Source organism: Bubalus kerabau, chromosome 22, assembly GCF_029407905.1.
Source record: "Bubalus kerabau isolate K-KA32 ecotype Philippines breed swamp buffalo chromosome 22, PCC_UOA_SB_1v2, whole genome shotgun sequence".
NCBI classification, from domain to species: domain Eukaryota; kingdom Metazoa; phylum Chordata; class Mammalia; order Artiodactyla; family Bovidae; genus Bubalus; species Bubalus kerabau.
The window spans coordinates 49,098,536-49,114,434 of NC_073645.1; the positions used below are offsets into that span (position 1 = coordinate 49,098,536).

General features: G+C 44.9%; 1 protein-coding gene across 6 annotated transcripts in view; it reads left to right on the forward strand.

Annotated features, from left to right (window-relative positions):
- Window positions 1-15,899, forward strand: part of DOCK1 (dedicator of cytokinesis 1) — a 560,005-nt gene that overhangs the window by 462,091 nt on the left and 82,015 nt on the right. For all 6 annotated transcript variants that reach the window (XM_055560921.1, XM_055560923.1, XM_055560922.1 and 3 more), the window contains 2 exons: window positions 202-260; window positions 9,559-9,707. In XM_055560921.1, the coding sequence (XP_055416896.1) occupies window positions 202-260; window positions 9,559-9,707 (208 nt within the window). The remainder of the gene's footprint in view (window positions 1-201; window positions 261-9,558; window positions 9,708-15,899) is intronic.

The following is a 15,899-nucleotide window of genomic DNA, read 5'->3' on the forward strand; positions in this document are numbered from 1 at the left end:
TCTGGACTTCCCTGGAGGCCCAGTAGGTTAGGGCTCTACGCTTCCAAGGCAGGGGTCACAGGTTCAAAAACCTGACCGGGGACCTAAGATCCTTCGTGCCGCATGGTGCAGCCAAAAATAAAAGTAAATAAAAGTAATCCAAGCCTGATGTTCAAATGCTGTGTGGAGTGACTCAGTGTTTTTCCTGTCACTGGTTTTCAGGTACGGCGATATGCGGAGACAGATTGGCTTCGAGATCAGGGACATGTGGTACAATCTCGGTGAGTAACGGGATTTCAGGGCAACGCGGTGAACCTCATGAGTCAGTGGTAGGCAGTGACGCTGGCCCCGTCTGTCAGCTTTGCGGTATCTTAAAAATCCGAACAACTCCTGGCTGCCTTTGCAGTTAGTGCTTTCAGGGAATAAGAGATGGGAGACCACAGTAAAGGGAAGCAGATCTGATCGTGGAGGAGACAGAAAAGTCAGTAGCGCGCCCTCTCGTGTCAGGCGAGCACAGCTCTGCCTCGGAACCCTTGCTCCTGGGCGTCACTACCATTTCCTCCATTTTCCATGAATCAAACCATGTAGCTCATCCTACACACCATCCCTTACTGTCTTCAGTTTCACATAATCTACCTTCAAAGGGGTTTATTTGCCCGCTCAAAACTGGGCTCATCTTTAGGTGGCGGTAGGGTGACTACTTGTGCACTCAAAACAACCAGGGCTATGTGTGTTTGAGATAAGAAATGAGCATAGGCCTTTATCACTATGAATTCCCTCTTAGCGTTGCTTTTGCTGCCTCGCCAAGTGTTGGTATGTTGTGTTTTCATTTTTCCTTTGTCTCAAGATAATTTTCCATTTCCTCTTTGATTTCCTCTTTGACCCGTTGGTTGTTCGGGAGTGTGGTTTTCAACTTCCGTGTGTTTGTAGCATTCCAGTTTTCCTTCTGTTCCTGATTTCTAGCTTTACTCTATTGTGGTAGGAAAAGATACTTGGTATGGTTTCGATATTCTTGAATTTGTTAGTGGTTTTATGACCTAACATGTGATATATCCTCAAGTGCTCCTTGTACACTTGAGAGAAATGTATATTCTGCTGCATCTACTAGGTGAAATGTTCTGTCTGTGTCAGTTAGGTCCATGATCTATGGTGCTGGCCAGAAAGATCTCCACTAAACAACCCAACGTTACACTTCAGGGACCTTAAAAACAAACAAAAACTTAAGAGTCTGCAGAAGGAAGGAAATAATAAGGATTGAATAATAAAAATGATTCAACACATGAAAGTTAGCTAAAGTGATATACTACATTGATTGAATGAAGTACGATTATCTCAATAGAGGCAGAAAAAGCATTTGACAAAATTCAAAACTCGTTTGTGCTAAAAACTCAACAAACTTGTATAGAAGGCATGTAACTTAACATAATAAAGGTCATATATTGTCAACTAATATCATACTCAATGATGAGGAACTGAAAACTTCTCTCTAAGGTTGGAAATAAGACAAGATGCTTACTCTCATCCCTTCTATTTAATCTAATACTGGAAGTCCTGGCCAGACCAGTTAGGTAAGAAAAAGCAGTAAGAAGGACCCAGATCATAAAGGAAGAAGTAAAATTATCTGTTTGCAGATGATATGTTCATATATGTAGAAAACCCTAAACACTCCACCAAAAACTATTAGAACTAATAAATTCAGGAAAGTTGCAGGATACAACGTGGGAAAAAAAGTTGAATTTCTATACATACTACCTGTAAAAGAAATTATGAAGACAATCCCATTTATAATAGCATAAAAATAAATAAAATATTTAGGAATAAAATACACCAAAATCAACTCATAATGCACTAAAGACTTAAACCTAAGGGCTGAAACCACAAAACTCCTAAAGGAAACCATAGGAGAAGAACTTTTAAACATTGGCCTTGGCAATGATTTCTTGGAAATGACACCAAAAGTCAAGTAGACTACATCAAACTAAAAAGCATTTACACAACAGAGGAAGGGAGCAGTAGAATGAAAAGATAGCCTATGAAGTGGGGGAATAAATTTTTCAACCCCAGGTCTGATAAGGGATTAATATCAACAATATTTGAGAAACTCCTACAATTGTATAGCAAAAATACAAACAAATGCAAATAAACCAATTAAAAAATGATCCAACGACTTAAATAGACATTTCTCCCAAGAAGACAGACAGATGGCCAGTAGGTACATGAAAAGATGCTCAACGTCAGGAGCCATCAGGAAATGCAAATCAAGACCACAGTGGGCCATCAGCTTATACCCGTTGGATGGCTGTTATTTAAAAACAAAACAACAAGAAAGATAAACATACGTTTTCAAGAAGGTAGAGAATTTGGGACTATTGTACACAGCTGGTGGGATTGTAAAATGGCGCATCCGCTATGGAAAACGGCATGGAGGTTCCCCAATAAATTAAAAACAGAAGGGTCCCATGCTCCAGCAATCTTACTCCAGGTTGCTTATCCTGATGAACTGGAATCAGAATCTGGATAAGGCAGGCACTCCCACGTTAACTGCAACACTGTTCACAGCAGTCAGGTGCAGAAGAGACCTGTACATCCACCGATGGAAGAACGGGTGAAGGAAACGTGGTGTGTATGTGTGTACAATGAGATACTGTTCAGTGAGAGAAGGCTTGTCATATGCAAAGGGAAGAAAGACCCTGAAGACCGTTGTTAGATGTGAAATAAGCTGCAATTCATGGGGTCGCAAAGAGTCGGACACGACTGAGCGACTGAACTGAACTGAAGCCAGTCATAGATGGACAAATACCACATGAGTCTTCTTATATGAGGTCTCTAAAGGAGTCAAACTCCTTAGAGCAGAGAGCAGAGGGGTGGTTGCTAGGGGCAGGGGTCAGCCGGGGGAGCCATGGAGGTGCTGATCAGAAGCTAAATTAATGTTTCATTTTTGCATGATGCGTGCGTTCTGGAGATCTGCTGTTGTACATATTAACGTACAATTAACGATGCTGTGTTGTACGTGTAAAAATTGAAGAAGGTAGATCTCATCTTGCTGGACTCTACAACAAAAAAGAGAAGTAAAATGATAAGATATTAGCACAATGAAAGCCATTTTATTAATCAGAGAATTAATATAACAAAGAAATTCTCTATTAAAATGTTAGCCGGTATGGTGCACGTATGGGTGTGAGTCCTGGAGTTGCTAGGGGACCCTGTAAGCAGCTTAAACATCTAGAATCAAAGTACTGGCTCTCGATGTGAAAGATCTTTGCTGCATCCCCAACACAGAGCCCTCCAGGCTCCGTCCTGTCCTCGATCTTCCTGCCATCCCTGGGGAGAACGCAGGCACCCTGAGTTTCCAGGGAAGAGACCAAGTGAGTCCCTCCCCAGCCCCCGTCCCGCCGTGACCCTGCCTGGCTGCATGGCCTCTGTCACGTGACTCACAGGGCTTTCCTCACTTAGCTTTCTAGGCTGTAAGATAAAGAGGTTGGGTGGAAGCTTCCAAGAGCCTTCCAAGCCTGAAGTTCAATAATTCCTGTTATATATATATATATGATGATCTCTGTAGGGAAAAGCTCAGGCTCCTCGGATAGGGAGGAGGACTTCTCATGATTCATTTTAATTGATCTGGCTCTGACGGGTGCATCTGTCATGTTTCCTGGCAGGTCACAGACTTCAGGCCTCCTGCCAGGAAAGTTCCGTGGATAGCCCCATTCAAGGGAGGGGCAGGGGAAGGCAGGCAGGGATGGAGGGAGTTGTTCTCGGCTGGACAAGTGGGAGCCGGGGGCTTTTCCAGATGCCAGGGTCCAAGTATGCTATGGGTTCCGCCTTCTGTGGCTGGGCCAACAGCGGGCACCCAACGTGCTTCTGCACCAGGGCCCTCTCTGAACTCACCTTTCACCCCGGCCCTTCCTGAGAGAGCGGCCGCACATTCTTCTGAATTATCCAGTGTCAACTCTAAAGTCCAAACTGGGAGCTAGTCTGTTTTCCCTAAAAGTACAGTTCCAAGTGTGTTTTCAAATGCTTCCTTCCAAAATACCTCGGTAGTCTTTTTTTCATTTAGGATAAGAAGAGACAGCCATCCTGGCAGATACTCAGACAGGTTATTAACACGCTAAAATGCTTCCTTCTTGTTTGATTAGTAGCTCCTGTCTCAGCTCAGCTCACCCAAGACTGTCTCCTCCTCTCTGGCCTTCAACTGAAGGACCCCTTCCTGGCACAGAGAGAGCCTCCAAAAGCCAGCTTGAGCCCTGGCTGAGCAGAACAATGGGCACTCCTGACACTCGGGTTGTCTTTCTTTCTTTTTTTTTTTTAATTCAAAGTGTTTCGAGGTCGTCTCTGGAATCCCTGACATTGATCACTGTTTGAAACTGACCGCTCGTGCTCTGTGTGATTTCAGTGAAGCAAGGTGAGACGGCCCCAGGGAAGTCTGAGCTCCTCTGTGAAGCCATCTCCGGGTCTTCATGAAGGCTCCACCAGTCAGCACGGTGGGCTCTCTTAACATCACCTGTCGTTTTGCTCCAAGTAGGCTGAGTTGAGCAAGATAACAGAGACTTTTGATTTGCAATGTAAATGATGCCATTAAGAGAGAATGTGTCCAATTCCTCCCTATCCGTTGCTGCTGATTCACACATCAGAGCTGTGTTTGGCAGCTTTTCACCTAGGACCTTTGACTCTGCAAAAGAAGCGGCCAGGAGGTCAAGTGTAAACCTAAACCGTGACCGTGATCCATGAAGGGCAGGAATATGGTAACAGAAAGAAATAATCATCAACCCACGTGATTGGGTTCCTTGTTTATAAAATAATAATTATTTTTGAATGTTTAAAGAATAATAAACATATCAGCTGCTCACAAGATCAGGCCCAAGCAGCCCCTCAAAATGGCTAAGGCCAGCTCGGGGGGTCACCACCCTGAGGTCACTTCATGGGGTCACCTCCGGCCACCTGGCTCTTTGTTTGCTGTTGTGAATCTCACGTGTCGGAGCCTGCCTGCTAAGTGTCACTGCTGAGGCCACCACTCTGGATATTTACGACAGCATGTTTCAGTTTCTCAAGATGTACACAACCTATTTTCTACACAGTCTTTTTATAGAATTTTTTTTTTCTCAAATGGGTTCAAGTTTGGGACCACATTGGCATTCTGATCGAGCCAGCTCCACCGAGAAAATAAAAAAAAAAATACAAGTCAGATATATTCATCCTCTTAAAATTACTTACCTATCACCCGGAGCCAAATACACCCTGAGAAGACTTTTTCCTTGAGTCTTGTGTGCCGCGTGCATGATTCAGAACCCGCCTCCGTACAGAGCAAGCTTCAGAGCAAGGATCCGGGGTCTCTGTTCCTGAATTTCATGCAAGTACAGACAGCGCTGCCCCATGGGACGGAGCAGCATGTCCTGGTTCTTTTTTTTTTTTTTCCTCCCATACCTGTTATATTTTGAGTGCAAAAGGAGAAATCAAAGGCAGACTCTCTCCCAAAAAGAGGGGGAGAAATGTGCTTATTTACCCAGCTCTTGAGTTATTTATCAAAGCGCGCTCTGTGCAGCAGCCCACGGAGCCCCCATCTCCCTTTGCCTTTCTCACCTCGATTTACATTTTGTTTATTACATACAGCACCCTGGAGCCGCAGTCGCTGGGATGTGGCCAGAACAAATGTGCTTGCAGGAGATCTTTATCTGCCAGGCTGGGCCTGGGGTATTTGTCATGCAGAGATTCCCTTCGGGGGTATTTTTGGAGACTTGGAAAAATTGTGTGTTTCCCATTAAAACAGTGGGCGGGCTCTGTTTGACGGGGTCATGGAAATTTTGGCTCTTGTCTACCTTTGTGTATATGAAGATTTTCCCAGAATTAGACGATGTTTAACATTTAACGTCCCGGATTTCTGAACACTCGTGATCCTCAAGAGATCTTCCAGACACCCCGGGGGAAGGTTGCTCAGGAGGCAGAAGCCAGCCCCTCCCTGAGACAGAGCGGTCTGGTTCCCAAAGAATGAGCTCCGTGTTTTGTCATGAGAAGAAAGACTCCCGGTGGGGTTTTAAGAATTGGGGAGTGGTAACCAGGAATTTTGGACCCGAATTTGAGCAAACTCCGGAAGATAGTGAAGGACAGAAGAGGCTGGAGGGCTACAGCCCATGGGGGTCGCAAAGAGGCAGACGTAACTTAATGACCGAAAACAACAAACAACAAACCAGGAGTTTGGCAGAGGTGACCAGAGGTGAAAGAGTCCCGTTGTGATCCGATAATTAGCATGTTCTTCCATTGTCTCAAAAGGACCCAAACAGAAAAATAAGTCCTCTTTTTCTTGAAGTCTACAGTTCAAGAGTCACCTTGATCTCCATTGATTCCAAGCCTGATTTCATCATTAAATTTGAACAAGAGATGCTCCAGGGGAAATCCATAATGCAAATGCCAGAACAAGAAAAAAAATAAAAAGATGAATACTGAAGAACTGCATCCAGCGGTCTCTCATCTTGATGACCATTGGTTCTCCAAGGCTAAACTCGGGGACCTCATTGTGGCTGAGGCTCATCACTGGTACCCAGCCAGCCTGTCCTGCGTTAATAGGAGGAGTAATCATTGGAGATGATCACTGTAACAATTACAGTGAATTTGGAGACACCGTTGTTCTTGGAACATACTTTTCCGATCCCTGCATTCACAACCACTTGTTACTATCCTATCCTCTCCTCCCAACCTGGAGCATTAAAGACTGTCGGGGACAGAGTCCTCTGTGAAACTGCAGTTGTGCTTGATGAACACCTCTCTGTCACCAGCATCTGTTTTCTGAAACTAGCTCTGGCATTTTTTTAGACATAATACAAGAGAAATGACACCTGAGAGACAGAATATAATAGCATTTTTGAGAGAATGCTTTGCCTCAGTTACATGCCTTTCAGAAACAATAAGCTTTGGGGGAAGTGATGAAAATTACTTTATATTAGAGCTTTAGTCAAAGTATTATTTATTTAGTAGAGGTTAACAAGATTTTTTTAATAAGATTTTAGTAGTATTCAGATTCCTTGTTGAATGTCACGTTTTGTGTGTATGTCCACTCAGTACAAATTTCAGAATACATTTCATTTAGGCCACTTAGGAGGATTGTATGTTTTGTTAAGGGTCTTCATTTATAATAGCCAAATTCGTTTAATGGTTCTCTTTTCTGAAATCTGTATTAGCTGAGTTCTAAGGAAAGCTAAATTATTTATTGTATCCATTCCATTTCCAGATTATGTAAAAATATTAGTAATATTGATTAACTCTGGGTAAATTACAAGTCTTAATAACATAATGTTGCAAATAATTCATTCAAGCATTTAACTCTTATGCATTCTTCTATTATATGTTGGAAAGAAATGATATAAATTATAATGGAGTGAAATAAAAATAAATCAGAAATTCTGAAATTAAAGATAAGAAGGCAGGAATTTTAAAAGACCTCTTACTGGATAACCCTGCCTCTAAATTTAATTATGTCATTTCACATAAGGCCAACACCCCCTTTTTTTGGAAATGAGGTTTCCAGAATCTTCTTTCCAGGCATGTGTGGGGAGGAGGAGGGTCTCCCAGCTCCTTCCCTCTGCTGGCTTCTTATCACTGCAGGTTCTCTGGAAGCTCACCCTCGTCACTCCCAGCCCTCAGGAGTTTAGGTCCAGCAAGGTTTAGGAGCCACTGCCCGGGGGAGGCAAAATGGCAGCAAAAAAAAAGAAAAAAAATAAAAACTGCGATTTTTGAGTTAGCAGTCGAAAGCAGAGCCCTCGAAAGGTATGATACCAACATTTCCAAAAAAGTAATTGAAATAGAAAAGAAAAATAAACAGGTTTGGAACCTGAAAGAAGCCAGTGTCTACTTTCTGAGGGACACATTTTGGAAGCATGTTACTCCAGGAATGCTAGAGAAAATGACAGGCCCCTGTCCGCTTCAGCTGTGTGTGTCTGTTTTGTTTGGCTGTTCAGCCAAGTCTTAGTTCCTGGGCCAGGGGTTGAACCCAGGACCACAGCAGTGTAAGCCATTGTAACCACTGGATCGCTAGGGAGCTCCCAGCGCCTGGGTAATTGTTAGAGCAGACAGATAAGGGAGCGCTGTGGACAGCCAGCATCCTTTCTTTAACGGAGGGTCGGCGAGTGCCACTCCCCTGGAAAGATGCCGTGACAAGCAGGCAGGGAATGGGGGACACGGCCGAGGCTTCAGAATCCCAGACCCGGGTTCCCATCCTGCCCCGCTATTTCCAGTGGACAGCATGCCGGTTTAGGGAAGTCTGCAGTCTCTTTGTCTGTAAAACAGAGTTCAGGATGGCCCCCCACCCTGGGAGAGGGTGGTGCTAATGAGGTGGGAATGTAGGAGAAATCTTGGTACCTTCTGCTCAGTTTTGCTATCAAATATAAGGTCTATTAAATTTTTTTTAAAGTTCAGTTTTTAAAATTGAAGGAGGCGTGGCTGCCATCTCACAAAATGATGCTGAGAATCAGTGAGGCTCTTTCCATGAGGCTTGTCTTGTAGTCGTACTTAGTAAATGTCAGCTAACACTGTAACATTCGTTATCAGTCATGGGGCAATAGTATTTGAGAAGGCTTCTCAAAAGTTGTTTTTAAGCAAATACTATTGCCCTGTGAGTCATAATGAATATTATAATCTAATGCTTAAAAAAATTATATCTGGACAAGATAGGTGAGATATAAGATAAAGGAGTTATTTAAATAAGCATTTTTGGGGACTTCCCTTGCAGTCCAGTGGTTAAGAATCCACCTTCCAATGCAGGGGACACAAGTGTGATCCCGGATCAGGAAACTAAGATCCCACATGCCATGGGGCAATTAAGCCTGCATGCTCAACTGCTGAACCTGGGCATCGCAGCTGCAACGAAAGAGCCCTCATGACGCGATGAAGACCCCACCTGCCTCCACTAAGACCCAACGGAACCAAATAAATAAATATTAAAAATAAGTAAACAAGCATTTTCGATCACATCGTTAGTCAAAAAAAAAACCCAAGTGCTCTCTGCTTCCACAGCTTCATATTCTGAGGTCTGGCATTGCTTTCTTTGATTGCAGTCGTTCAGAAGGTTACAGAAATCACTCAACATTATTTACAGAGGTTCCAAATAGTAAACTGTTTTTCAAATGATGTTGCAGACAGAGAGGGCCCAAGAGACCATCTGCCCTATCTGCCTTCACTTTATCAACTCTTGTTCATTATCTACAAAGTGAGATGCCCAGTGTCCCATCTCCCAGCCCTGCTCTTTCCAAATCTGGGTACCCACTGGCAGCTCACGGCTCTTATGTGTGTGATGTGACTGTCTATTTGTGAAATGGCGTTTATTGTCTGTAACAGACAAAGCATGACTGCAGGCCCTGTACTAGATGGATTTTTTTAACAGCTTTACTTAAATTTGCAATACTGTCCACTTCTTATACTACAGGCTGGACACATTCAAAATCGTTGCCTGTGGGTGAGAAATGGATATATATTCTCCAGATCCTAGCCTTCAAAATCCTAGTGATCTGTGTAATTTTGTTTTGTCCACTGAAGCCCATTTCAGAGTCCTTTTTTTAAAAAAAAAAAATTGTTGAATAATGCATTTCTTTATTCAAGGTCAACACAAGATCAAGTTCATTCCAGAGATGGTTGGTCCCATATTGGAAATGACGCTGATTCCAGAGACAGAGCTTCGCAAAGCCACCATCCCCATCTTCTTCGACATGATGCAGTGTGAATTCCACTCCACCCGAAGCTTCCAGATGGTAAGGACATGGGTGTGCGGTAAGTGGCTTGGACACAAGCCACTTCCTCAAGGTGCTATGGTGTGTCCTCTCGAGAAGGACTCATAGATGGCTCTGCAGTTACATGTGGCGAATATGGAAAACACTTCCCTACATCTTAAGAGAGAAGAGTCCTAGGCTTTCGTTGTGGAGGAAGCCTGTTGTTCTTAAGGAGGACTGCTCTCAGCTTTACGGAGCATTGTTCTTTGGTTTTAGCTTTCAGTTACTTTTATCTGGATTTACTTACACATTAAAACTGGGTAAAACTCTCTTTCACCCTCCTTCAAAGGTGCAGTAGAGGGTTTGATCAGACCTTACTGTTGCTGCTTCGTGCTGAGTTACCTCATTTTTAAGTCTCAAGTCTTTGCCTTTCTTCTTCTAAGTGTGTGCCTTGGTGTTTTTACCTGTGCAGTGAGACAGATGAACTTCCTGAAGGTGTATGTAGGGGCTTTCCTGGTGGTCCAGACTTCATGCCTCCACTTCAGCAGGCGCAGGCTCCGTCCCTGTCAGGGAACTCAGAGCCGCATGCCCAAGGCCATACATTTTCGGTCAAGGATCCTTAGCCATTTGTTCATTTTATATTATCCTCTGTTTGTACCTTCACGGACAGGTGATAAGACACCCTGAAAGTAAAATCAGGGGGGAAAAAAAAACTAGTGAAAAAAAAAATCTCTTTGCTAAAGTAATCTGGTCTTGTGAATTGGGAAATGATCAATTTCCTTTTCCATTGGGACAGCTGATTTTCTACTGACCTATCTCAGCCTCCCTGGGGGTTATGGCGTGTGGATGCCCCAGGGCATATCATCCTTCCCAAATCTGCTGCTTCCCCAGGGCCCTCGTTCCTGCCAGGCTCCTTGTCATCTGGTTCATGGGTCCCGTTCCACCGGCCTGGCCTTGGCTTGCTCTCTTGGCCTCGCTGGTGGGTTGCGATGGCTTCTGGTTCTTCCTCTGTCTCAGCCGCAGGGTCCATCAGCTCCCCTCGCCCCCCATTCCAGGCTCTCCTGGACCACAGAGTCTGTCTCTCCACTCGCCGTATCTTTTCAGACTCCTCTCTGTTCTCGGTTCAGCTCTTGTCCTGCAGCGGCCCCTCTCCTGAAGCACAGGGCGTGCCCTCTCTTCCTTGTCGGTGACCTTGGCGAATATGTGTAGCTGACACGTGCTCTGAACAGCAGGGCATGGCTGCCCTCCCCTGCTCCCTGCCCCTCCCCCATCCAGGGAGCTTCTAGGACAGGGCTGGCCGACTGCTGTCTAATCTGCCACCAATTCAATTATCTAACCTTATTAGTCACATCAACAAGGCTTAAATTGGCTCTGCGTTCATAGCAGATGTGCAAACCAAATGGAGTGAAGGGAAGGCATGAAGGGTTTTCATCTTTACAGAACTTTACTGTTTTGAACATATGACGGAGCCTCTTTTTTGAGAGGTTGCTGTAGCTTTCAGAATGGGGCTGTAAAGAGTTGTTTCACACTCTCACAGTGGCAGTGGAGAAGCAACCTGCTGCATTCAGAAGAAATACCTGCCATTTCACTCAAGTTTAAACTGCCTCACACCATCACTGGAATTTCAAAAACATGTCTTACACGTTGGTTTTTTTTAAAAGTTCCCCAGGGCTGTTGCTCCTGGTCTCCAGCGGTAGTGGAAGGCATTTCATTAGAATGTTCTAATACATACAGTTCCCCAAGAGTCTGCTTCTTCCTTGTCTCCATTTCTGCAAGAAGGAGCATGAATCTTCTTTCAAAATAAGTATCCCCTTTTCTGTGTCCTTGGTGTTGCTCATCCTGTCTCCCCAATGTCCGTGCACTGGGGGGTCTGGCATGGAGGTGGGATAGGGTGGCCTGGAGTTATGGGTTCACATGCCCTCCTGGTAGCCTGGGACCCTCTTTCAATGGCTGCAGGCAATTCCTGACCTTGATACCATTGGCTCTGGGCAGGTCCTAACAGGTACACGTGATCTGATCCGTCGTGGAAGAGCTTGGACAAGACAGGAGCATCTGAACTAGGAGGCTCACATATGTACCAAGTGGCCTTGCATTCTAGAAATCCTTCCCACCTAGAAAATAATCTGCTTCATGTCAGCAGGCAGGCTTTCCTGGTGGCTCAGGGGTAAAGAATCTGCCAGCAATGCAGGAGACATGGGTTTGATCCCTGGGTCAGGAAGATCCCTTGGAGGAGGGCATGGCAACCGACTTCGTAGTAACAGCTTTACTTAAATTTGCAATACTGTCCACTTCTTATACTACAGGCTGGACACATTCAAAATCGTTGCCTGTGGGTGAGAAATGGATATATATTCTCCAGATCCTGGCCTTCAAAATCACAGTGATCTGTGTAGTTTTGTTTTGTAGTAAACAAAACAAACATGGCGCTCGTAGTAAAGAACCCGCCTGCCAATTCAGGAGATGTGAGAGACACAGGTTCAATCCCTGGGTCAGGAAGATTCCCTGAAGGAGGAAATGGCAACCCACTCCAGTATTCATGCCTGAAGAATCCCATGGACAGAGGAGCCTGGTGGGCTACAGTCTAGGGTTGCAAAGATGAGCCTTAACTAACCTCTCCCCTATCTCCCTGAGAAAAAGTGTGAAAGTGAAAGTGAAGTCGCTCAGTCGTGTCCAACTCTTTGGGACCCCATGGACTGTAGCCCACCAGACTCCTCTGTCCATGGGATTCTCCAGGCAAGAATTCAGGAGTGGCTTGCCATTTCTTTCTCCAGGGGATCTTCCCAACCCAGGGATTGAACCCAGGTCTCTCACATTACAGGCAGATTCTTTACTGTCTGAGCCACCAGACCCTGCCCCCCAAAATGACTACATTCTGAGCCTCAGCCTCACTAGATTTTGATTCAGAAGAAAAGCATACCTTTTAAATTCTCCCTTGGCACTTTTTTTTTTTTTTTTTTGAAGAATTCCATTCCTTCTATCTTTGGAAAATACAGAACAGTTAAGAATTGTAGCAAATGGCCATGTGGGCTCTCAACCATTAATAAAAAGGGGATGGAAAAGATTCCACAGCAAAATAGTGTTTTCGGTCACAGAGCTATTTTCTGTTCTCTTCCTGAGGGTCAGCAAAATGCTCCAAGACTTCCAGAAATTCCTATTTAGTTGTAAAACATTATAGCATGAGTAATCTTTGTGTCCTAAATGTTGCAAATTCCTGTTTGAATAATCTCTTCTTGCTGCCTGGGCTGGTTACCTTAAGCAAATAATTGAATAGCCAAGTGGGTGCTGGCAGCTTCTGCCTCTTGGTGGCAAAGCCAGTGTAGTTTGCACTGTAATATGAATGTGAATATGTTCGGTGGAGATTTTTTGTTTATTCTTCAGTTCATTGGGATTTTGTTGATCGCTTTATTCTTGCTTTCATTTAAAAAATAATACTTGATTCTGTTGTTTTGGATGCTTAAAGGGGAAATATGGCCCCCAAATTAGGCTTTCATTTCACTGAACCCCAGACTCAAAAGTGGTCCAAGAGGTCATGGAAACTAACGCCCTGGACTCTGAGAGTTCTGATGACCCTGAATCATATTAATATTATAAAAGCTTTCCAGCAAAGAGATGCCTGAGTGTGTGCATAGTAAGTCGCTTTGGTCTTATCTGACTCTTTGTGAACCCTGGACTGTAGCCCACCAGGCCTTTCTGTCCATTGGATTCCCCAGGTGAGAATACTGGCTGCTACTGCTGCTAAGTCACATCAGTCGTGTCCGACCCTGTGCGACCCCATAGACCGCAACCCACCAGGCTTCTCTGTCCCTGGGATTCTCCAGGCAAGAATATTGGAGTGGCTTACTATTTCCTACTCCAGGGGATCTTCCCAACCCAGGGATCAAACCCACGTCTCTTACATCTCCTGCCTTGGCAGGCAGGTTCTTTACCACTAGCACCACCTGGGAAGCCCAAAGATCTGCCTGCTGCTGCTGCTGCTGCTGCTGCTAAGTCGCTTCAGTCGTGTCCAACTCTGTGTGACCCCATAGATGGCAGCCCACCAGGCTCCCCCGTCCCTGGGATTCTCCAGGCAAGAACACTGGAAGTGGGTTGCCATTTCTTTCTCCAAAGCATGAAAGTGGAAAGTGAAAGTGAAGTCGTTCAGTCGTCTCCGACTCTTTGCAACCCCATGGACTGCAGCCTACCAGGTTCCTCCGCCCATGGGATTTTCCAGGCAAGAGTACTGGAGTGGGGTGCCATTGCCTTCTCTGAAAGATCTGCCTAGACTCCCATAATCCCCTTTAACCCACAGGACTTATGTGCAGGCTTGCTTCTGGGGTTCACTGTCAATGAAGACAGCCCCAGAGGCAGTCCCTGGTCTGTGCTGTGGAGCAGAGGGGCACAGCTGCATCTGTCCGAGGTGTCGCCAGGTGTAGCCACGCAGCAGACAGTCCCCTGCCAGGCTGCTGCAGGTCTGGGCCTTGACTATAGGTTCCTGGGTGTTTCATAGAAGCTTCCAGGTCACTGAGCTGCCTGCTTGTTAGACCTAAGGGATGTGGGGACTTTATTGATAGGACGTGGGCTATGGAGTGCCAGAGACTAATTAAGTGTGTAATTAAGTTTACAGAGCGGTTAGGCCAGGGGAATGGAACATACGTCAAAATAGTGGTGTGTCTGAGCACAAGGATTGAAGGCTGAGTGATAGATTTGGGGGGGCGTCAGTTACTTTTCAGGTGTCAACCTGTAAGCACGGAGCCCCAAGGGTGTGGGAGACCAGGGCACTCTCTGCTAAGCCTGTGCCTTCCTCTTGGCTGTGTGATCCACAGTTAATTGACTTTCACCCACCCTACCCCAGCCTTCTAGTCATGCTAAAGAGAAGGGCGTGGTTCTGCAATGCTGTTGGCTTAGACAGTTCCATCTGGGGGCACAGAACGAAAGAGAGTCTAATTTCTGGAGCTCTCTAACGCCAGGGGATGGTCTAAAACCTTGGTCATACCTCCAGGATCTAGTGAGATGCTTTGCTCTAAAAAACACAACTTAGGACAAAGTGCAGCCAGACAGGCAGGCCCAGGAGATATTGTGGGTTTGGTTCCAGACCACCATGATGAAAGGAAATCTCAACAAAGTGAATCGCATGAATTTTTTGGTTTCCTAGTTCATATAAAAGTTGCATTTGCACTATACGGCAGTCTCTTAAATGTGCAATGGCATTATATCTAAAAAAGCAATGATCATACCTTAATTAAAACCAATTTATTGCTAAAAAAGTAAAAAAAATATTTTATTGCTAAAAAATGCTAACCATCATCTGAGCCTTCAGTGAGTCTTAAAGTCTGGTGGAGGGTTTGGAATATTGCAAGAATTACCAAAATGTGACGCAGAGAAGTGAGCAAATGCTATTCGATCAATGGCACGGAGAGACATGCTCAAGGCACAAACCTTCAGTCAGTGAAAATGCAGTATCTGCAAAGCGCAATAAAGCAGCATGCGGTAAGAAGACACTTGCCTGCACTCAGGTTTTCTTGAAGGGTTAAAGAACGTTTTGCTAATGTGCTTCGCTTCCCGCGGTCTTAGACCTCACCTTTCTCTCGGCTATTGACCTATGTGGTGAGTTACCGGTTCCAGCCTTCCATCCTGGTCCTGCCTTGCTCTTCATAACCACAGATCTCTTCTATAAACGTGTCCCTGGGTACCTGGAGAATGCAAGCCTGGTTTTATACATTTATAAATGCAGCATAGCAAGAATGGTAGGTCTAACCCCCAACAGCCATGATGCATCCCAAACCAAGGAGAGCTGGCTTTTAGATTATCCTGTCCTGAGACCTTTCATTCTATGATCTCTTAAGTTAGAGCCAGCAACTCACGGTTCATGTTGGCACTGAGCGCTGAAAGCAATGGTTCTTTCTAAGTTACTTGAGTCGATGTTAATATCATACACTACTCCTCCAAGCGTAGCTCCCTTCAGCCTCCACTGTGTTCAACTTAACAGCAACCCTCTGAAAAGCCTGATGTTTGTACGTGGCCTCTTACGTTTCATATTCTCGTAGGGCCACGGTATCGGGTGCTTAGAGACGCTCTGTTCAATATTTTAAGTTGAACACCCTGTGGATATTTCTGTAGCGATATTAGCATTTCAGAAAAGAGGGGATAATATAATGATTTTGCTTATCACATGAGTGAGCCTCTGTGACCTTCCGAGCAACACAGTAAACCCTTGCTAATTTTATCCCAAGCATAGAGAATCCCGTTTGAAATTAC